Here is a 23,233-nt window from a genome sequence, read left to right as displayed (position 1 = left end):
CCAGCTCCTCCCTTGGTACATTTGAGTTCTCTTTTTTTGTGCCTCATCACCCCTATACCAGAAGTTTTCAACCTTGACTAAACATTAGAATCACTTGGGGAAGCTATTTTAAAAATCAGATGCCCAAGCCATACCCAAGACCAAGTAAATCACAATCTCTGGGATGTGGGAACCAAGCAACAGAAATTTTTGGAGTTTCCCATGTGATTTAAATGTGCACTCAAGGGCCACAACCTCTGCGTTTGCCAACCTCTATTTAAAGTGGTCCTACTACACTTTTTTGCAAGCTGGAATCCCATACTGGATGATGAGTTCTGTGAGGGCAGAGTTGATTTCTTCTTAGTTTTTGTGTCCCTAGTGCCTAGCACAATACCTGGTATTTGGAAGGCATTTAAGAACTGAAGTAGAGATAAAAAGAAGCCCTCTTCAATTTCAAAAGTTGAGATAACCTATTACACTAAAAGTATCCTAATGGTTTCCGTTTTCTTCTCTGCTCTAAACAACTTCAATGAGCTGTCATGTCATTTGGTATTTAACCAAATCAAAGATCACTCTGTGCCATGCCCTTCACCATGCCTCTCTGGATTCAATACAAATCAGGATAATGAATACAGGTGTGTCCCTCTTTGAAAAACCCCAACATAAAATAGTCCTGACTCATAAAACAGATGAACCAAAGACAGATTATTGACAAGCCTTTCCCTTCTACGCTACTTATTCCTAGGTGGCCTATTATTGGAAAGTCTCCTCAAAAACTCACTTTCTCTGTGAAGAATTTGTTGACTATGTCAGCCTACAATGATCTCTCCCTCTGGAAACAAAACAAACAAAACTCCTCCTTTTACACTTATCCATAACTTCCCAATTAGCACTCTGTCTGATGCAATGGGGTGGGCAAACCATGACCTGTGGGCCAAACCTACCCATCAGTTGTCTTTGTATGTCCTGTAAGCTAACAATGGTGTTGACATTTTAAAATGGTTTTTAAAAAACTAAAAGAACAATATTTTGTGACGTGGAAATTATATAAAATTTCAATTTCACCATTCATATCTAGAAAGAATCTTGGCTGTGTGGCTCAATTCCTCTTAGACCCACACTATAGGTCAAATTCTGTTCCTCAGAGTGAGAAGCCCAAGCCCAACTCATTTTGTCAGCATCTACGTCTTTGAGCCCATCCATGCTAGCCCATATCTGCCCTCAGGTTCAGGAAATAGTTGGATCTGTAGGTGTGAGATGGTATATCGTACATTTGGAAGGGCTAGAATTTTCCATTTTAGCATTAACTGAAATAAAAAAATTAGGTTAGGTTGGATGACATTAAAGGTACCCACATTATTTACTTACATATTTTTAAAGGACTGGATTAATTCAGTTATTCAAGATTATATTATCTCTAATATGCATCGATCCCATTTTATTAAAAAACAGTCATCCAAATGAATGAAAATGCTACTAACATACTGCCCTCAACAATAAATATGTTAGTACATATTGGAATGAACATCAATCCCAAAAGTAATCCCAAATATTCTAATTTGAAATACTGGCATTGATCAGCAATAAACAATTACCCTAAAGAAAATTTTTTACTCAAGTGGCAAGTCCACCCTGACTAATTGCATTTATTTGTTTTTGATTTTCTGATAAACCAGATCATGTGGGTTACAGAATTCCAGGACATATCCAAATAGCCTCAAAAAAGGAGAGCTACATCTCCAACAATTATTCCATAGGAGAAGCAAGGTTAATCACCCCTACCAGAACCATAATGTACTCATTAATTCACAGCTCAATGGGCCACAGACACAGCCATCTGTGTAAGTATTTGTATCTGTTCCCAAGAGGAAGAGGAAAATAGGTGTACCTTTTGGTACAGGTGATGAGGCTGCCAAGAGAAAGGTCCACCCTCGAGATATGACTGAGTGAATTTCATTCAGAAAACATCTGCTGGTGTCGCCTGGCTCTGATGTGTACCGCTTCCTCTCTGGAACAGTTGGGAAGTGCGAGTGTGCATGGTCCCTGGACACAGCTGGGGTGCTGAGTCTTCCATTAAGTAAACAACCAGGGGCAGGTGGGGCTAATTGGATTCAACTGTTTGGTGACAGCCAGGGCATGATGTTTACTTTCCCAGACTGAATCTTTCAAGATACTTCAAAAACTAGGAGCCAAGCTCAACAAATGAACCTTGGACAAGGCTGGTCCAAATTAAAGTGCTGTCGTCCAATTTAGACTGTGAATGACTGGACCTGCAGCAGACGAAACCGCAGTGAAATGTCCAGCAACGCAAGTGATAACGACAATTAGGGATGCAAAGATAATAGTATTATGCTGCCAAATAAAACAAAACAAACACAAAACCAAAACCAAAAAGTCAGTTAAGATGGAGCAAGATACATAGGAAAAGAGGAAAGAAACATCAGAACATCTTTGACACCATACTTAATGCTGGTCAGAGAGCTTTATGATAGTGTATATGTCTACCTGAGAATGACAACTTCTCATAACTCTGGAGAAGGCCCATGGAAAACAGAAACCATCCAAGAGGACCAAGGGAAAAAGGCTTTGGAATGACAGTTTACAGAAGGTAACTCTTGGGGATAATTTACTAACAACCTTTAAATAGACGAGTTCTCATATGAAGGATCATAACTGTTTGATACTTAAAAGATCAAGAAGAAAAAAATTATACTGTAACACAGGTAGTGGACAAAGAATTCATATAAAATCTGTCTCAGCTGGGTGCAGTGGTTCACGCCTGTAATTGCAGCACTTTGGGAGGCCGAGATGGGTGGATCACCTGAGGTCAGGAGTTTGAGACCAGCCTGGCCAACGTGGTGAAACCTTGTCTCTACTAAAAATACAAAATCAGCTGAGTGTGGTGGCACATGCCTGTGATCCCAGTTACTTGGGAGGCTGAGGCAGCAGAATTGCTTGAATCTGGGAGGCAGAGTTGCAGAGAGCCAAGGTCACACTATTGCATTCCAGCCTGGGCAACAAGAGCAAAACTCCTCAAAAAAAAAAAAAAAAAAAATCTGTCTCAACTGTCAATGTTCAGATTTTTCTTATAATAAAGCAAATTTAAATATAGTCTATGTTTGAATATAATTAAGATCTTTATAAGCAGATCTCAGATCAGATGATTCCCTATTTAAACCTTGCATGTCTTTCCATTGAACTGAGAATAAAATTCAAATTCTCTAGCCTCAAGATCCTTTATCAGTGGTTCTCAATCCTGACTGCACATGAAAACACCTGGGAAGCATTTTAAAAATACATCAATGTCACAGTCTGAAGTGGGGCTCAGTCTGGATATGTTTTAAGCTCCCATGTGATTCCCATGTGCAGCCAGAAATGACCCAAATGATCCGACCCCTCTACCTGTCTAATGTCACTCAGTATTCATTCTCTTTGCTCACTAATAACCCGAATTCAAGCTAGTTCCCATCTTCGGACTTGCTCTTTTCTCCACCTGGAGTGCTCTTTCCCACATTTCCACGTGGCTCCTTCTCATCCTTCAGAACTGAGCTCAAACACCACATCCTCTGCGATATCTTCCCTGAACCTACTCTCCTCACTTGAACCTGTTCTTTTTCAATCACATCATCCTTATTAATGAGAAATTTATTATTTATTTCCACTTGACTATTATCTAGCTACCTCCATTAAGGTGTAACATCCATGAAAGCAAGGACTTTACCTAGTCAATTCACTTCTTCACCTTTAGCCCTAGAGTAACACTGGCTCCTAGAAGTGCTTAATACATGATTTTCGAATGAGTAACAGATTGAAGGAATGAATGATATAACTGAAGCACAAAACACCAGGAAAATAACAAACGACATAAAAATATCTTTCTGAACCACACACCGCATGTTCTCACTCATAAGTGGGAGTTGAACAATGAGAACACATGGACACATGGAGGGGAACATCACACACCGCGGCCTGTCGGGGGCTGGGGGGCTAGGGGAGGGATAGCATTAGGAGAAATACCTAATGTAGATGACAGGATGATGGGTGCAGCAAACCACCACGGCACGTGTATACCGATGTAACAAACTTGCATGCTCTGAACATGTAGCCCAGAACTTAAAGTATGATAATAAAAAAATTTAAAAAACTTTCTTGTACTGTCTTATTATTGAATATCAATAATATCGTCAATGAATTAATTTAAAAGTCAATAATACAAAACACCAATTGCCGCAACAATAAATAATTGTATTGGCTGACAATTTAGCCTTTTCCATGAGCTATGCATTCTTCTGAGCATTTGGCATATATTAACTTTTAATCCTCACAACCACCCTGTGTGGTAGGTACTATTATTACTTCCATTTGATAGGTGAAATACAGAGGCACAGAAGGCTGGGAACTTGATGGTGGTCAGCCAACTAGCAAGGTAGAACCTGAAATGAACCCAGACCCGCTGTTCTGCAGTCTATTTTCCTAGTTATTACACTGTCTCTCTAAAGCATGTGAAGCATTTTTCAGGTTTATTTCCTGTTTAATTCCATTGCCTCTCCTTTGGGCTGAAGACTGAGATAGAGCTAGTGCTTTTCACACGTGCACTACCACTTTATGCTCTGTGGCCTTTGCCACGTTATTAACTTTTCTGAACCTCTGTTTGCTCATCTGAAAGGCAGAGAGAATCTAATTTAACAGAATTGTTGTGACTGACTAGATGAGCTATGACTATAAAGTCCCTTGCACAGAGACTATGTATTAATACTTTACTGAGTATTTATTTTCTTTCCAGTCTAGGTCCTTGTTACTTTGTGTCAAGGTAACTTGTAAGTCACTGCAACAGACTCCTATCTGATTATGGTAGAGTGAGCTGGGTCAGAGAAATGAGGACTGGCTGCTTGCTACAGAATTTGTAGGACAACTGGTTAGGTGGGCAGCATCTGTATTTGGCCAGAAGGGCAACTGATATGCACTGGAAAGGATGAGTGAAGGGATTCACTTGATCAAAAAATAAGAGTGCAAGGCCTATACAGAGACACCACGCAAGACACTGCAGACAGGTGTGTGGAAAATGACATCATAACTTCTGGAAGCTAAGAGTTCAGAGTAGTGATTTCTCCCTCCCTCCCTCCCTCCTTCCCTTCCTTCTTTCTCTCTCCTTCTCCTCCTCCTCCTCTTCCTCCTCCTCCTTCTTCTCTCTCTCTCTTTCTTTCCAGACTGAGTCCTCCCTGCAACCTCTGCCTCCCAGGTTCAAGCGATTCTCCTGCCTCAGCCTCCTGACTAGATGGGATTATAGGCACCTGCCACCATGCCCAGCTAATTTTTGTATATTTAGTAGAGACGGGGTTTTACCACGTTGGCCAGGCTGGTCTTGAACTCCTGACCTCAGGTGATCCACCCACCTCGGCCACCCAAAGTGCTGAGATTACAGGTGTGAGCCACCGTGCCTGGCCAGACCAGTGATTTCTAACCAGTAACACATGAGAATCACTTTGAGGATATTTTTAAACTAAACTTGCCCAGGCCCAACTCTCAGTGGATCTAGTATGGAAAACCCAGGATGTGTGTTTTGAAGTTTCCCCAAATAACCTTGATGTGAAGCTACAATTGAAAAACAATTTTTTTTTTTAAAGAAAGACAGCTAAACCAATAACTAATGAAATAATATATTTTCAAAGTCTAAATTACAATACAATAGAATAAATACCAGCACAAAGTTATGCATAATAAATTATAGGAGCACACAATAAAAGCTCACTTGCTGAATGCCCTCTATGAAACAGATATTGTGTATATTTTATAATGTTTTTTGTACTTATTTATTTATTTATTTATTTTGGAGACGGAGTCTTGCTCTGTCGCCCAGGCTGGAGTGCAGTGGCGCAATCTCGGCTCACTGCAAGCTCCGCCTCCCGGGTTCACGCCATTCTCCTGCCTCAGCCTCTCCGAGTAGCTGGGACTACAGGCGCCCGCCACCACGCCCGGCTAATTTTTTTGTATTTTTAGTAGAGACGGGGTTTCACCGTGGTCTCGATCTCCTGAACTCGTGATCCACCCGCCTCGGCCTCCCAAAGTGCTGGGATTACAAGCCTGAGCCACCACGCCCGGCCCTTATTTAATGTTTAATAGAAATGAATATATATCAGTGTTAGGAGACAACATAGTTTCAAGAGACAGATCACAAGCTGGAGCTTGCAGAGAGTTTCCCTGGTATGCGCCCTTGGCTGTTCTTATTACCAGGGGGTCCTTGCTCCCAGAGCTCCCAAGATGGTGGCTGGCCGCTTCCAAGGTGGTGGCAAGCCTCGTGTTCTCTGACCTGGGGTTCTTGGCCTCACAGATTCCAAGGAATAGAATCTTGGGCCGTGCGGTGAGTGTTATAGTTGTGTTATAGCTCTATTAGAAGTCGTGGGTCACAGAAGAGAACCGTGGAACCCAGTGACTAGTATTCAGCTCGATTAGGACGAACCCGGACACTTAGCCGTGCAGGAACAATGGCAAGCCTTTAGCCCCATCGGGGGCGGCAATGGGCGCCTTGGTGGATCAGGAGCACAGCAGACACCCTGCCGGATCCAGAGGGGTGGAAGTCAGCGGCGGGTCTGCAATGGTGGCAAACAGCAGCAGTGGACGGCAAGCGAAAGCTCAGTTCCAGCCGTAACAAACACAGAGCAGAAGAGTGCAGTTCCAAGATTTAATAGAGTGAAAACAGAGCTCCCATACAAAGGGAGGGGACCCAAAGAGGGTAGCCGCTGCCGGCTCGAATGCCTGGGTTTATATCCTGATCATTGTCCCTCCTGCTGTGCTCTCAGGCGATAGATGATTGGCTATTTCTTTACCTCCTGTTTTTGCCTAATTAGCATTTTAGTGTGCTCTCTTTACTACCTGATTGGTCGGATGTGAGCTAAGATGCAAGCCCCGTGTTTAAAGGTGGATGCGGTCACCTTCCCAGCAAGGCTTAGGGATTCTTAGTCGGACAAGAAATCCAGCTAGTCCTGTCTCTCACTCTGAGGTTCAAAGTTAAGTTAGGTTGGCAAAAGCTCCAAGGCCAGCTCAAGGAGTCTCATTCCTATAGGACCCTGGCCTCTGGCCACACAGGAAACCTGAAGGGCTTCAGAAGCCACCAGAGCCCCTAGTGTCTAGTCTCTGCTATTTAGCACAGTGGAGTCAGTGAGATCATAAAACACCACTTTGATCATGTCCTCCTTCTTACCAAGACCTATGATAGCACTCTTTTACCTAATACAGGAAATTTCCCCTTTCCTTCCCATTTCTACCCAACTACACTGTCCACTCTAATCACTGTGATTTCTCAACCTTTCTCCCATGCACCATGGTCATCCATGCTGCTCCACTGCTTGCTCGTCCTGTTCAGTCTGGCAGAAATTTCCTCAATGAGCAAACCAAGGGTCAACAAGCTGCCTAGCCCAGTGCCAGCTCTGATGTCTGCCTCCGCGAGTGCAGGCTTCTCCTCCTCTCACTCTTTCTTCATGTCCAACATGAGTTCTAGCTCCTCTCTGAAGTTGTGAAAGGGGTGTGCTAAAAGTAACATGCTTGTGTCTTAAATCAACTCAAACCAACTGAGCCTCTAACACTAGGGAAGAGGTTTTATTTGTATTCTCTGCCAGGCCCAACACAAGGCAGAGAGCCCCCTTATCCCCCACCTCCAAGGAAAAAAATTGATTAATGAACTGATGCTAAATTGGAACAGAGAGAAACTTCCAAAAACTGTGATTTCCAATCTTTAAATTATTATTTTGGGACACATGAGCTGCTGGTTGGATCTCAGGACAGAGGACAGGCAAGGGGAGGGAAGCACTCTGCTTGGAAGTCGGCGACTCATGGGTCAAGTGCCTGATTCCTAATGTGGAGCAGTGCAGAATTCACAGCTGAGTTTCCCTTTAAGCCCCAAGGGGTGTGGATAATTAGGGAAAAGACTTCTAGCCCTCATTTCCCTTTTTAGGAAACTCCTCTTTATCCAAAGCATGTAACCTGACATTACCTAAGGCACAGTCTGTCTCTAGAGTGAGGTACTCATGGAAAGGTGATCTGTTTTTCACCTTTCCTCAGATCTCTAAGCTCCCAGGAGCTGCCCGGGTTTTCATGGGAAGCTTGGAAAACAAGCCAACCCTCAGCAGAGGGCATTGTGAGCTTCTAGATTTGATGATTTCTCTGAAGGAGATCTGCTGAGGATCACATGGGAGAAAATCAGATTGCAATGTCTTCCTGCTCCCTTCCTCCTTCCCCAGTGTTATACCATTTTGGATCATTTGAATTGTATATGGATTTCTATTTAAGTCAGTCATTTGCTGGCAGCAAAACTAGAACATTTCCTGTTTTTCCCCTCACTGTAATCAGGATTTGGCCGTCCAAATTAGGACTGCCCTAATTACTCCTCAGCAGGTGCCAATCTGGGGGAGGGCAATAAATGGGAAGAGAGGAAGTAAGGACACTTTGCATCTTCAGAGTCATACAATAAGAAAACACTTTCTCTAGAAATCTCAATACGCTGATTAACCAGCAGCAACAGCACCGTGGGGGCATGTGTTGTGCCTTTGAGTGTGCATTGTTGTATAACAACCAGAAAGATGATTTTCTATTTATTCCCTTTCAAAGCCTCACAGAATACTTTTCCCAATCCTGAGAAAAATTTAACCTAGGTCCATCATTCAGCAACTATGGTAGATCCCTCCCAGATAATCCCCTGAGATGTGACAGTGGGCACCAACAGGTGGACACCATTTCAGAGACTGTGGCTAGGAGAGGTGCCACAGCAGTAGAGTTTCTTACGGGAAGGAATCAAAATGCTCCTGATGACCAGAATATGTCAAAAACCAGCGCAATGGCCATGTTCCAGAAGTAGTAGTCCAAGGGAGATAGAGTTTTGCTGTTTGGATAAAGCAGTAAAATATGAATGACAGAGAAACAACACAATTCCTATAGAATGGACAGACAGCGCGGGCAAAACTATCCATGTTCCTGCCTAAACCAATCACTCCAGTTGTGCACCCCTCCTCCACCGCTACTTCCCTGGCCAAAAACATAATTTCAGGGATTTTCCCCTTTCTCTCTTACATCACCAAATTTCCCTTCTTCCCAAGTCCTTTTCTTCAAATACAAATATGTACTTATTTCTTCTATTTAAGAAACACATAAAACAAAAAAACCTTCCTGTGACCTCATTTCTCCAGCCACTATGCCATTTCTCTGTTCGCCTTTGCCGCAAAACTCAGTGTAAAAGTTTTGCCTCTATTTACCCTTCCTCTACTCCCAGTCTCTTTTTTAAGGCCATGCCAGTCCAGTTTTCATCCCTACTACTCCACAAAAACATTTACATTTATCACTCAGTCCGTGCTGAGTTCTAATGCTGGCAACACTACAACACTACATTTTCTAGATTTTCCTCCTCCTTCACTGGCTGCTGCTTGTCAATGTCCTTTGATGGTTTCTCGTCATCTTGCAAACTTCATCAAGTCCACGGTCCTCTTCTTTGCCATGAGTATACTCCCTCCTGTGAAGATTTCATCTAGTCCCATAATTTTAAATTCTATTTAGCTATACTATTTATATGTTGACGGCTGCCAAATATCTATCTCCAGGCCAGACCTCTCTTGTTTTGATGCGTGTGTCCAACTCCCTCCCCCACATGGCTAAGAGACACTCCAAATTTAAGCCCTGATCTGCTTGCCTAGACCTGCAGCATCCTCCGTCACAATAGCTGGCAACTCCATCCATCTTTTCACTGCTCAAATATAAAATCCCGAGAGTTATTTTTGACACCTTTCTTTCTCTCACACCCTACCTTCAATCTGGCAGGGAATTCAGCTGGCTGGTCCTTCAAATACATTCAGAGTTCACCCAGTTCCCTCCATCTCTGCTGCTACCAACAGTGCGAAGAGTCTTCATTTCTCACCTGGGTTACCACTCTGGCCTTTAGGTGGTCTCACTGCTTCCATCCTTTTCTCCCTAAAGCCTATTGTCAATACTTAAAATTTAAAATATATGTAAGATCATGCTGCTTCTACGCACAATCCTTGTAATGGCTTCCCATTTTACTCAGAGTAGTACTCAGCACCCCTAGAGTGGCCTGCTAGGACCTCTATTCCCTCTTGGTGATCCTTCAATACCCTTCCTCCTCTCGCTCACTTTACTCCAACCATGCTGGCCTCCGTGCTGTTCCTTAAAAGTGTCCCGAAGAGTCCTGCCTCCTGGCCTTTGCCCTACGCCAGCACACTCTTCCCAGGTGGCTGGTCAAACTCTTTCAACTCCCTGGAGCCTTTCCTCTAAGCTCAACTCAACAGAGCCTCCCTGCGGCATCCTATTTAAAACTACAACTGCTCCTCTCACACTCCTGAGTCTATCTACTTTACTCCATTTCTTTTCTCCACAGTACTTACTATCTTCGAAAATTCTTTTTTTGTTTTGTTTTGTTTTTTGAGACACAGTCTCATTCTGTCGCCAGGCTGGAGTGCAGTGACGCAATCTTGGCTCACTGCAACCTCTGCCTCCCGCGTTCAAGCGATTCTCCTGCCTCAGCCTCCTGAGTAGTTGGAACTACAGGCACCCGCCACTACACCCGGCTAATTTTTTTGCATTTTTAGTAGAGACGGGGTTTCACCATGTTGGCCAGGATGGTCTCAATTTCTTGGCCTCATGATCCGCCCGCCTCGGCCTCCAAAAGTGCTGGAATTACAGGTGTGAGCCACTGCGCCCGGCCCTAAAATTCTTTATGTTTATGTATTACATTCATTTATTGTCTATCTCCCCTCTCCCATCCACAACAGAACATAAACCCCATGAAAGCAGATATTTAATCTGTTTAGTTCACTGCTGTATCTACAAACTCTTGTACAAGCAGTCAATAAACATTTGTTGAATAAATGGAATTCTAGAAACCAAGTGAATGAATTGTTTTAAAGATGCAGTGATCCACTGTGTTTGTTAATGGTTATTGAGATCAAAAAATTCCTGAAAGGTTTAACAAATTTAGGGAAGGATCTTGTGATGCCGAAATAATTCAAAGCATGGAATCACAGAACCACTGCTGATCATTTTGAAGGTATCCTGACACATAGGAAAAAATGCCTGGGAGCAAATCCCTGATGTTCATAAAAGAAAAGCAATGTAAATTACAGAAATGGGGTGAATTTGGAATTGTAGGCAAAATTCTGAACAGACAATTAAAACATAGTTCATGAATAATTAGAAAGTGGTACTCACTAGAGGCTAGGAGGATCTCACAAAGAATAGGTCACATGATCCTTTCCTAACTGACTGGGGGTGGTGGTAAATTTGGCTCTTGGTTATCTTGATCTTATTTCCAAAGGTAATTTCAAAGCTGCCCAAGAAGAGTTCTTAAGGAATGATTCAGTTGGGAGAAGTGGGTCCTAACAGTAAAGGGATGGGAGGATTCTTGAACAAATATCTAGTATTGTCCATAACAGGCCTGCATGCCCATCTTGGGTGGACATGAAGAAGGGTTGGCTGTATTAAAAGAATCAGGCTGGGAAGACACCAGCAAGAAATCTGATCAATCTTTTATAGGGCAGATTATGAAATATGTGGAATACTGTCATGGGAACTGGTAAAGGCAATCACTGTCATTACCATTATTATCATTATCAAAATAGCAGCAAATCATTTTGGGGGAAGCATATCACTTTGCTAAAACCAGTTATAAAAAATGGACATTTTTTGAGATAACCCTTTGAGGAAAGGACTATTATTACCTTTTTGCAGATGAGGAAATCAAGGCAGAGAGGCTGAGGAGCTTTTCAGGGTCATATAAGTGGTAGGTAGAAAAGCTGGCATTTAAACTTAAGCTGTAGGGCCTGCTCTTGAGCTAAAGCCCAGGTTCCTAGTTAGAAAAACATACAAACTCCTGAGGCACTAAGTAATATACAGATGTCAACATACAAGGAAGTGTCAGGAGGTATAGCTCCCAAATTCTCAACTTAATCCTATGCTGTTGGACATTTTTTCAATGACATGCATAAAAAAAAGATTGCTTATGTAATCAAGGAAGACAAGGAACTTACAGGAATAGCTAAGATTTTTTGATGACAGAATGAAGATTCAAAAATATCTCAATAGGCTGAAATGGTGACTCAAAAATAACATTAAATTTGGCCAGGCATGGTGGCTCATGCCTGTAATCCCAGGACTTTGGGAAGCCGAGGTGGGTGGATCACCTGAGGTCAGGAGTTTGAGACCAGCCTGGCCAACATGGTGAAACCCCGTCTCTATTAAAACTGCAAAAATTAGCCGGGTGTGTTGGTGGGCACCTGTAATCCCAGCTATTCAGGAGGCTGAGGCAGGAGAATCATGTGAATCTGGGAGGCAGAGGCTGCAGTGAGCTGAGATAGTGCCACTGCACTCCAGCCTGGGCGACAGAGTGAGAATCTCTCTAAATAAATAAATAACATTAAATTTAATGGGTAAATGTGAGATCCTGAATTTGTGTTTTACAAAAATCACCACAAATATAGCATAGAAAAGATAATACTAATTTCAATCAGTATTTCTTCTTCTATAGCCAATCAGTGGCCAAGTCTTATCAAGTTTACCTCTTTACCATCTCTTAATCTGTTCCTTCCTCTCTATTTTCCTTCCCTGTTCCCTAATTCAGGCACTTAATGTATCTCTCCCCTCTATCTCTATACTCTTGCTTTTCAAATCCATCTTACACAAAACTCAGAAAAATTTCCCTAAAGCACAGGTATCCATGTGGCACTCCATGCTTAACACCCATTCAGTGGCTCCTCACTACCTAATTTAAAAAGGCAAAGTTCCTTGAGTCTGACATTCGCGATCCTCCAGTCTGACCCAAGCCTTCCTTTCCACATCCCAGACATTTATCACTTGTTTGTGCTCTTCTTCAAGCCTCTGTCTAATTCCTCTACATTCTTCACAAAGCCTAGTTCATATCCTTCACTAAGCCTTCCCTGTCCTCCTTTGTAATTTCTTCCTCCCACAGCAAGGCATTTTTACCTATCTTGCCATATTTTCTGTCATGAATTAATGCTGTGGATATACACTTTCTATTTCTTTGTCCCATATTTTCCTTTCTATTCTTCACCAAGAATATGAGCACATGAAAGGCAGAATCTTGACTGATTAATTTCTTTATCCCCACACACCCACACAGCATCTTGGTAACCGCTCAGTAAATACCTGACAAATGCAAGGATAGGACACACAAAGAAGCATTGTGTCCAGCACTGGGTCCTGAACAAGGAAAGTGATGGTGCTGCTCAACACCCAGAGTGCATCTGGACACTTGGTGAGGCCGAGGCAGTGGGAGAATCGCTTGAGGCCAGGAATTCGATCGAGACCAGCCTGGCCAACATGGTGAAACTCCATCTCTACTAAATAAATAAATAGAGAGTTGGGCATGGTGGCTTGTGCCTGTAGTCCCAGCTACTCAGGAGGCTAAGGCAAGAGAATCACTTGAACCCGGGAGGCAGAGGCTGCAGTGAGCCAAGATTGCGCCACTGCACTCCAGCTCGGGCAACAGACTCCGTCTCAAAAAAAAAAAAAAAAAAAAAAAAAAAGAGTACATCTGGAACACTGGGTATACTCTGGGGCACTCCTTTTTAAGATGGACACTGTCAAGCTAATGGGTAATGGAGAAAGATGACTGGGATAGTTCATAGATCAGGGCATACCAGAAACTGGGAATGTTCAGTTTAAGGAGGGAAAACAAGACTAAATGGACTATGATAGCTATCTTCATATATTGGAAGGGCGTTCATAAAAGGATTAAACTGATTTGTTACCAGAGAAAAGAACTATGTCCAATGGACAGGAGAGTATCACTTCAAACTAAGAGAAAACTTCCAGATGAAAACTATTCAACAGCGATCAGTCTGCTTTGCAGATGCAGTGGCTTTCAGCCACTTGACAGCTTGAGAGGCAGGAACATAAATGATTGGGAAAAAAAATCACTCATGATGAATATGGTGCCAAGCTACAAGAACTTAAAACATGTCTTTCAAGACAACAACATCAATAGTACAATATAAATGGCCATCAGTGGGATTTACATTCTAGAGACAACTTGACCTTATTGTGGTCAGGTTATGCAACATCTCCACTGTAATTACTATTTATCAACATTATTATTTGTGAGAAAGTTATTGGGTACCCATAATCAGATAACTTACTAGAAAAAGAGGGCATGCCCTACTTAAAAAAAAAGCTTTAAATTTAATGGAGGTTAAACATAAATTTAAAATGTAATATTATTAAAATGTAATTATTTAAAAAATTTTGAACTTTTTAATATTTAAGTTTTATTTTTATTTCTTATTTTTTGAGACAGAGTCTCACTCTGTCATCCAGTCTAGAGTGCAGGGGTGCGATCTCGACTCACTGCAACCTCCACCTCCCAGGTTCAAGCAATTCTCCTGCCTCAGCCTCCCAAATAGCTGGGATTATAGGTGTGCACCACCACACCTGGCTAATTTTTGTACTTTTGGTAGAGATGGGCTTTTGCCATGCTGGCCAGGCTGGTCTCAAACTCTTGACCTCAGGTGATCTGCCCGCCTCGGCCTCCCAAAGTGCTGGGATTACAGGCGTGAGCCACTGTACCAGGCCTAAGTTTTAATAGTTAAAATATTTTATTCCATTCTCTTTTGGTAGATGAGACGTTGGTACTACCACTTTGGAGTCTGGTTTTGTAAAACTGAAAATCCAAGACTCCATGGCCCAGAAATTCCAATCTCAGGCAATTAACCTAGAATACTGGCTTTTACAATTGTTATTGGTGTATCCCTTAAAATAATTTTGAAAAACTATATTCTCCTTCCCTTTTTAAGTTGACATTTAATTTTTTTTAGCATGCAAAAGATATAAATTTTGGCATATCCTAAAGATTGACACTGTTAAAAATCACTATTTTAAATGTATCCAATGGCCAGGCACAGAAAGACAAATACTGCATGATTTCACTTATATGGGGACTCTAAAAAAGTTGAACTTATAGAAGTAGAGGGTAGAACAGCGGTTGCCAGAGGCTGGGGGCTGGGGGATTGGGGTGGGTGTGGGGTGAGGTGGGGTGATGCTGCTCAAACCACACAAAGTTTCAGTTAGAAGGAATGCCATTTTGAGACTGACTGAACATCATGGTGACTATAATTAATAATAATGTAATATATATTTCAAAATGCCGAGAGTAGATTTTAAATGTTTGCAGCACAAAGACAAGTATGAGAGGTAATGGATATGTGAATCAGATTGAATGTAATCATTTCATAATGTATTCATATATCAGAACATCCAATTGTGCTCATTATATAATTATTATTTGTCAATTAAAGATTTTAAAAAAGTATCCAATGGAATCTCAATGCCATAGGGATTTGATACCCTCCATTATACATTTAAAAGACATATGAACAAGCTCTTCTTTAACAGCTGGATATTTTTTGCTTTTCCTTTTTCTCTTTGAATTATTATTTCTATTTCATTTCCTCACTGGAATTTATCCTAATGAAATATATTTTTATGCTTGAAATTATTTTATTATTCCATTGTAGCTTTTTACAAAAGACTATCTGTATAAATTAAAATCCAAAAACTTTAAATTTTCTGTTACCGCAAGACTAAATTTTAATTTTCTTTTGTTTGAATTGCCATTATATTATTTAGTACACAACCAATTGACATAATTGTTAATTATATGTATGATTTTAACCTAAATACAAGTTTTGATAAATAATTATTGAACATAAAAGGTTACTGGGACTGCATCTCAATGAGATGGTTGTTGTTTAATTTGTCCATGTAACTGTGGATAATTCTTGTTGCTGGAATGAGGAAGGTTAAGCATTAATCTATGTTGTATTCCTCTGCCAAATTAATCTTCCGTAAACACTGCTTCCTTGCTCACTTATAATGATTCCCTATCTGCTATCCAACATCTATATTTTCAGAATCTTATTTTTTTATGACCCCTTTTTAGTTGGTCTTAATCTTCCTATTCAACATTATCTCCTACTAGATTCTCCTAGGAACTCTGTTCCAGTCAAACTACCTCCTCATTGTCCCCTTTAAATAGTGGGCAACTGGGCCGGGTGTGGTGGCTCACACCTGTAATCCCAGCACTTTGGGAGGCCGAGGTGGGCGGATCATGAGGTTAGGAATTCGAGACCAGCCTGGCCAACATGGTGAAACCCCATCTCTACTAAAAATACAAAAATAGCCAGACAAGGTGGCGTGCACCTGTAGTTCCAGCTACTCAGGGAGATGAGGCAGGAGAATCGCTTGAACCCGGGAGGCAGAGGTTGCAGTGAGCTGAGATTGCACCACTGCATTCCAGCCTGGCAACAGAGCGAGACTCCTTCTCAAAAAATAAATGAATAAATAAATAAATAAAATAAAATAGGGGGCAACTGTCTTATTGCTTCCTCCATCCCTGCCTTTATGTATTCTCTCCACCTCCGTAAATTTCATCAGTCTAGCACATACCTCACCTGCAAAACCATTCCCGACTACAACCCTTTCTCTTTCTTGTGTTTTGTTCCTTCTGCCCTCACAGTCTATACTGTACAAGTAGCACCTGATTATGTACTGCACTTTAGCTATCTATCCTTCATTATATATCACATATAATTTAGTATTTTTTATACATTCTTTTCTTCCCTAATTGTTTCATGTCTTGTGAACCAGACCATAATTTGTTTCCATTATTAGCTTTCTTAGAGAATTGCTATGATCTTTTCCACAAGCCCAGAGAGATTTTTTTGAACCTAGGGAAGGAAATCGAGGGATAACTGATGGTTTTCAAGTTCATAACAATGGTTTTTCATTGCTACTGATGCTGAAAACAGGGGTAACTGTTCTTTTTTGACAGTAGGAACGCTACAAATTAAATATCAGGAAGAATATATTTTTAATTAAAAAGAAACGCTATTAAAGATTATTGAGAGTTTCAAATTGCTCTATTTTAAGGATCTTTTTAACCGCAAGATAGACTAACCAAGATCTGGAATTTCCTTGAGGAACATGGTCTTATCATTCTAGGTTTTCATGAACATCAAGGCTGACACAATCTGAGCCACTCATTGGCAATCCTGGTGGCTGTGTCCCTTCATCACTTTCATTCTCTCTGTTGGTCTGACTATACAAAGGTCTAGGAGACTATTTCCATGATGCATGTTCTCATCTCTTGACAAACTCAGAGATGATCCTTTTGGAAATTAGGCTATTGAGGCAATTTCACCAATCAGAACCACCATCAGGCTCAAACATTACTTTGCTTAGCCCCTAACAGAAGCTCTACCTGTAAGCTGCAGTGCAGGTGTCCTTGTACTCCTGGAGCTTCACGCACACCATGTTGAGGAATTGATCTGAATATGCACTCAGGTCATGCATCAGGTTCAGGAGGTCTTGCACTGTCTTCTCCACAATGATTGTGCTCTGGAAATGAACAACAAAGAGAGGATATGAGATTTCTGCAGTCAAGTAACGTGTAGGACAAGGAAGGACAACTCCAAGTATGTCATAATTTACGGTACCTGAGCTTTCCTGAAAGAATGTGACATTTTGAAATATGAACTTAAAACAACAACCAAATAAGTATCTTACACAGCGCTGGTCTTCCCAAGACCTGAGCAAGTGTTTTCTCTGGAAGGACACAGAATAGGGATTTTCAAGTTGATATCATGGAATTCTTGACACTCACAAGATAATTCTGGCTTTTAAGACAGAAAATGCATATTCAGTTGGAGCCTGATTTATCACTCCAAGGCTTTTTGAGATTAGGGACCTATGACAGGCAGCACAAAGAAAAAACCTTCCATGATTTATTTTAAAAGTTTCAAAACCATCAATCTATTCAGAATAACAACTAACATTTGTATTGTGTTTTACAGCTTGTAGAACGTTTTCACAAACACAGCATATGTTATCTCACTTGAGACTCACATAATAATCATGATAATCATGAACATTTATAGGGTTCTTACAAGTGCAAAGTACAATGATGAGCACTTTGTATATTTTATTTCGTTTAATCCTCTCAACACCCCTATCAGGTGTATCCTATAATCATCCCCAGTTTAAAGATGAGGAAACAAGCTTAGAAAGATGAAATAAACAAAGAAGGAGCTCCAGGCTTTGCTCTTCTAACTATACCATTCTGCCTCAGAGCCAGACCAGAGTTCTGCTGCCCACAGTGCATTTTCTCACGAGATTACAGTGTTTCATATTGCTGTCACCACTGTAGGCGTAGGGTCCAAACACACGCAGACATATTTTAAAACTGAATTAAAAAAACCATCCGAAGGGAAAAATAAGCCCATCTTAAAGCTAGATGCCGAAAGCATTGTGCAGCAAATCAGTGTTATATCTGAAAAAGACGCATAGTCAACAAATTCTAAATCTTTGATTAAGAAAAGACTGAGTTGTTTAAACCATTAGTTCATGCCTCTTTCAAAAGAAGCAGAATTACACTGGGGTAAATATTAATCACAGGCTGAGCAGCTTGGAATTCTTCGGTCAATAACTGGTTTGTTGATTTTGTATTTATATAAAATTACATAGGCTATGGCACGCTTAGCCATAAAAGTATGCTTAAAAAAATACTTTTCCAGTCTTGACAGTGAACTATGAAGAAATCAAAGGCATTTTTATTATGCTTAAATACAGATTATGGGGTATAGGGTTTTGGCTAATTATTTTCTAAAAGAATAAACAAAGGTGTATAGCTCTTCTCAACGCAATGGGGGATTAGCTTGAATTATGAGTTACACTTGCATGCTTATTCAAGAAGATTTGGTGGTAGAAGTTTCTTGTCATCTTTCCCCTTCCCCTCATTTTTCCCACCCCAGTAAAATAATCAGAAGGTGAAAAGGAAGGAGCAGCTATATTCTATAAGGCAAACCTGATAGGAAGCCAAATTACAGTCTCTATAGAATCCCCACAAGTTCAACTTCCTTTTCTGTATTGATTTTAAGATTAAAGCACTGCAGCTTCACCCTGATCCATAATCCCATTCCTCTGTATTTGTGTGTGAGTGACAGGAATTGATTCTGCCTGGCTACACGTCCCTATCCTAAGAAGAATTTAAAATCCTCATCCTGATTCAGAACACAAGATAGCCTACAACATGTGGGCAGCAATTAATAAAGGAGACTGGAGTTCAGCCATCCTAACAAAGCCTGTTTAAAATCTAAAACATTGCAGGGAAGATGAGCATGAGGAGATTCCTCTGATTATTGGGAGAAAGGGCCTGGTTCTATTCCCAAGTATGCCATTGATAACCATCTCTGGGGTAGGTTTGGGTAGCCCCTTCCTTTCTTATGACTCAATTTAGTTCTTTAATAACCAAGGATAATTGGATTGCTCCTTTACTCTGTTGGCCCCCATGACTCATGCATTCAATTTGTGTACTGGGACTTTCACACTGGGCAAATACTGTGTAACTGCTCTCAAGTCATCTCAGGTGTATTCTGTCTTTCTGAATAGATTATCAGCCTCTCAAGAAGGATCAGCATTCGTCTTTTCTTTTTGTCCATCTCCCATCCTTCCCTTCCCTCAGTTGTTGATAATCTCTCAGGATTTCCAGGACAATACTATTAATAAAAGAAACTAGATTAATAATGTTAATATACAGAATAAATCTCCGAATGTCATATATATGAGGCATGTTAGACACAGACACCTTGCATTTTGAAATCTCCTTGGGTGGTTTGGGTTTGGTTTATATTTATTGCAGAGCTTTCAGCTGATGAGAATTGTGCTGATAGCATTTGGAGGGGAAGGGATGACTGCGAACACCTCTGCATATCCACTGGAGGTCAAGGTTTTGGGGATGAACAGGAAGTACCAGCAGGGAATGATTAGAATGCCACGGTTTAATTCTAATGGTTGTGCTCAACACAGAGCCTCTGTGATGCTATATGATTACATACAATTTTCCAGCTATTTGGTTGGTTTACCTTGTCATGGTAGCACTCTGGATAATCAATCACTACATTCTCTTCAAGAAAAATGACACTGTAGTTTGCCAAATGATGGGTATTTTTACAGGGAAAAAAGTTTCCATTTTTCAAGAATTTATAACAATTTCCAAATCAGTGGCTCTGACAGATAAATGTTGAAAATACCAAATTTTTAACAAGGTCAATCCTGTTTTTATTTATTTGATCTCTTTAGCAATGCAAATGATTTACTGACACATTATTAATTTTGAGATTTGCTAATGTTGACTATAATAACTTCATAAGCAAAACCCTGATTTTCTTCATTATAATTTCTATTAAACAAATCATAAATGATTGATATTTGCTTAGAAACAACTCAATTCACATTTCTTGCAACTTATTACTAGGTAATAAAGTCTGTGCATGACATGAAAAATGAGAAAAGAAAAAATAAATCCCAGGACAGTTGATGTAATAAAAAAAATATTGCGGTGGAAAATAAACACCTAAAGTTTATTACAGGGATACGCTGGTAATCTAGTGAACCAGTTGTTTGGTTCTGCACTTAAACAAATTTCATCAGTGAATAAATAAAGATGATTGTACCTTTGAGAACTAGTCCACTGTTTGCCAGAATAGGGCTCTGTCTCATGGTACTAATATTCTGTTACAGAAAATCGGCTCCCAGTCCACATAATTTGGAAAATACTGAATTAAAGAAAACTGAAGTGGTGTTTTTACTGGAGGACTTCAGAAACCTTTAATATGCTAGAGTCATGATGAGTCTTAAAGAGGCCAATGCAGTATTCAGTCTTCCCTTAACTATCAAAGTAATGAAACCATTGTTCATAGCCCATCTTTTCACATCTACTGGAACAGTGTTTCATGGTTTGGGAACTTTCCCTAGTTCTCTGGTTATACTAATGAGGCCCAATGACATGCTTAAGGACACATGAGGAGTACCACTGTGAACAGGGTGAGCTTAATCAGGCCTCTTACTTCTCGATCCTTCCTTCTTAGCCCTTTCCTGAACACCAAGCCTCTTCAGTTCTGCCTCCTGCCTACCCCTCTAGGCTTCTGTCTCTCTTTTTAAAAGTTTTTTTCTCTGTTAAAATTATTATTATTATTTTCCTCTATGCTTCCTCTCTAGTTCCTCTGAACATGCCCATCTCTTGCTCCAACCACACTAAATTGCTAGTGACTCCTTGCCTGCACTAGGTTAATTTCTGCCTCTGTGCCTTTGTGCCTCGTCTTAGTGTCTGGAATACTATTCCCAGCTCATGACTCCCTGCTCTGATTTAAATGCCCTTCTGTGCCACCAGAGGACCCTGGCATTTTGGCCCACGCTCTAACTGGAGTGTGGTAATCACTAGTTCAATTAGCTATCTCTTCCACTAGGCTGCTAATTCCTGTTGATCAGTGACTGTACCTTCATATCTCTAACACCTTGCAAGGTATCTAGCATATTGCAGGTGCTCAATAAATATTTATTAATTTAATGCACATGCACAGCACTTTCAGAATAGGGTGAAAAGAGAGAGAGTGTAGTTGTAGTAGTGGATAAGAGCCTGATTTGGTAGGCGAAATCAGACTACTGCCTCCTTATTACTACACTGTATCTTCTTTTTTTTTTGAGACCGAGTCTCAGTCTGTTGCCAGGCTAGAGTGCAGTAGAGTGATCTTGGCTCACTGCAACCTCCGCCTCCCGGGTTCAAGTGATTCTCCTGCCTCAGCCTCCCAAGTAGCTGGGACTACAGGTGCATGCCACCACATCTGGCTAATTTTTGTATTTTTAGTAGAGACAGGGTTTCACCGTGTTAGTCAGGCTGGTCTCAATCTCCTGACCTCATGATCCACCTGCCTCGGCCTCCTAAAGTGCTGGGATTATAGGCGTGAGCCACTGCACCCAGCCACCACGCTGTATCTTAATTCCCATGGTTCTAAGGACTGAACATTTATTGTGGCTGAAAGTCTTGGGTATTTCTACAACAGCACTCTTAACTTCACCTGATTGTATTATTTTCCATAATGGCAATTCATTATGTATGTATATATAACTGAATGTGCTCATTTTAACGTTTTAAGACATAACTTCCCAATTCAAAATGTGCTGATTTTAAAGTTTTAAGACATAAATAAATTCACAATTCAGAAACAAAACCAAAACCAAAACAACTTTAGTTTGGCGAATGGAGTCTCTGTATCTGTACTGCTTTAGCTCCTGAGAGGATAGTTCAGAGATGCTGCTAAGAATCTAAGGTTCTATATTGGTCAGAGAAATATGTCTATCACTTCAGACACACATCTCCAGCACCAGCGCGAGCGCGCGCACACACACACACACACACACACACACACACACACACACACAGAGTGTAGGGCAAGCACACCTGAGAGCAATAATTTAAACATCTCCTTAGAATGATCTTGTGTGCCTGATGCACCTGAATGTGTGTTCTGAGCTAGGTAATTTGGGAGTGGCTAACCTGGAGATTCCTTCCTTATCTAGGATAAACATCTGAGGCCCTGGCTGATTTCATGGAACACCAGCCATACGGGGACTGAGGCCCCGAGTTTTGGGTTACATTAAGGTTGTCAGGTGGAGGTCATTGGTGGGAGGGTGGTAAGTGGAAATGCTCTATAAATTGCATGATGTTTGTAGGTGGTTGCGGTTTTCCTGCCCAGCCCGCCCCCACTGGACTCTCTCTCCTGTATGTAAGCCCATAATAAAACCCCATGTCTCCTCTGCTGGCTCTGGGTCTCTTCTTCGACCTCTTGAAAACTTGGTACCTTTCCTATTGAGGTTAACAAGGGTTTGGCACAACAAGAAGCAATCGTGAAAATGGGGCTTCACAAATGTTTCAGTAAAACTTGTCATATCATATTGTCTTTCCAGTTACTATCAGCTCGAAGCTGCAGCTGGCTGTAAACAATGATAATAACTATGAAAACGACAGTAATGATAGAAGCCAAAAGGAAATATGCTTTCCATTTTTTAATCCACACTTTGATTTGTATGATGTTTAAACTGTTCTGAATGTGTCCTCTCTTTACTAAGATGACTTGCAAAAGGCTATACATCCAAGAGCTGGTGCCTGAGGAACTGCCACCTCTGCTCTCTTCCAAATCAGCCTCCACCCTGAACGCAGAGTAATCTTCGAAAATTCTACCTCCCACAGAAATGAGTGTTCATGTCAATCAAAAGACATGAACACAAATCTTCACAACAGTTTTATTTATTGCAGTTCTAGCTTAATTTTTTTTTTTTTCTTGGGATGGGGTCAGACTGGAGTGCAGCAGTGTGATCATAGCTCACTGCAATCTCGAACTCCTGGGCTCAA

General features: G+C 41.0%; 1 protein-coding gene across 2 annotated transcripts in view; it reads right to left on the bottom strand.

The window, feature by feature from the left end:
• The window catches only part of EXOC4 (exocyst complex component 4), an 821,125-nt gene that overhangs the window by 152,963 nt on the left and 644,929 nt on the right, over window positions 1–23,233 (bottom strand). For both annotated transcript variants that reach the window (XM_003261356.1, XM_030825691.1), the window contains one exon: window positions 17,249–17,385. In XM_003261356.1, coding sequence (XP_003261404.1) covers window positions 17,249–17,385 — 137 coding nt within the window. The remainder of the gene's footprint in view (window positions 1–17,248; window positions 17,386–23,233) is intronic.

This window comes from Nomascus leucogenys, chromosome 13, assembly GCF_006542625.1.
Source record: "Nomascus leucogenys isolate Asia chromosome 13, Asia_NLE_v1, whole genome shotgun sequence".
NCBI classification, from domain to species: Eukaryota; Metazoa; Chordata; class Mammalia; order Primates; family Hylobatidae; genus Nomascus; species Nomascus leucogenys.
This window is presented reverse-complemented; position numbering and strand designations above follow the sequence as displayed.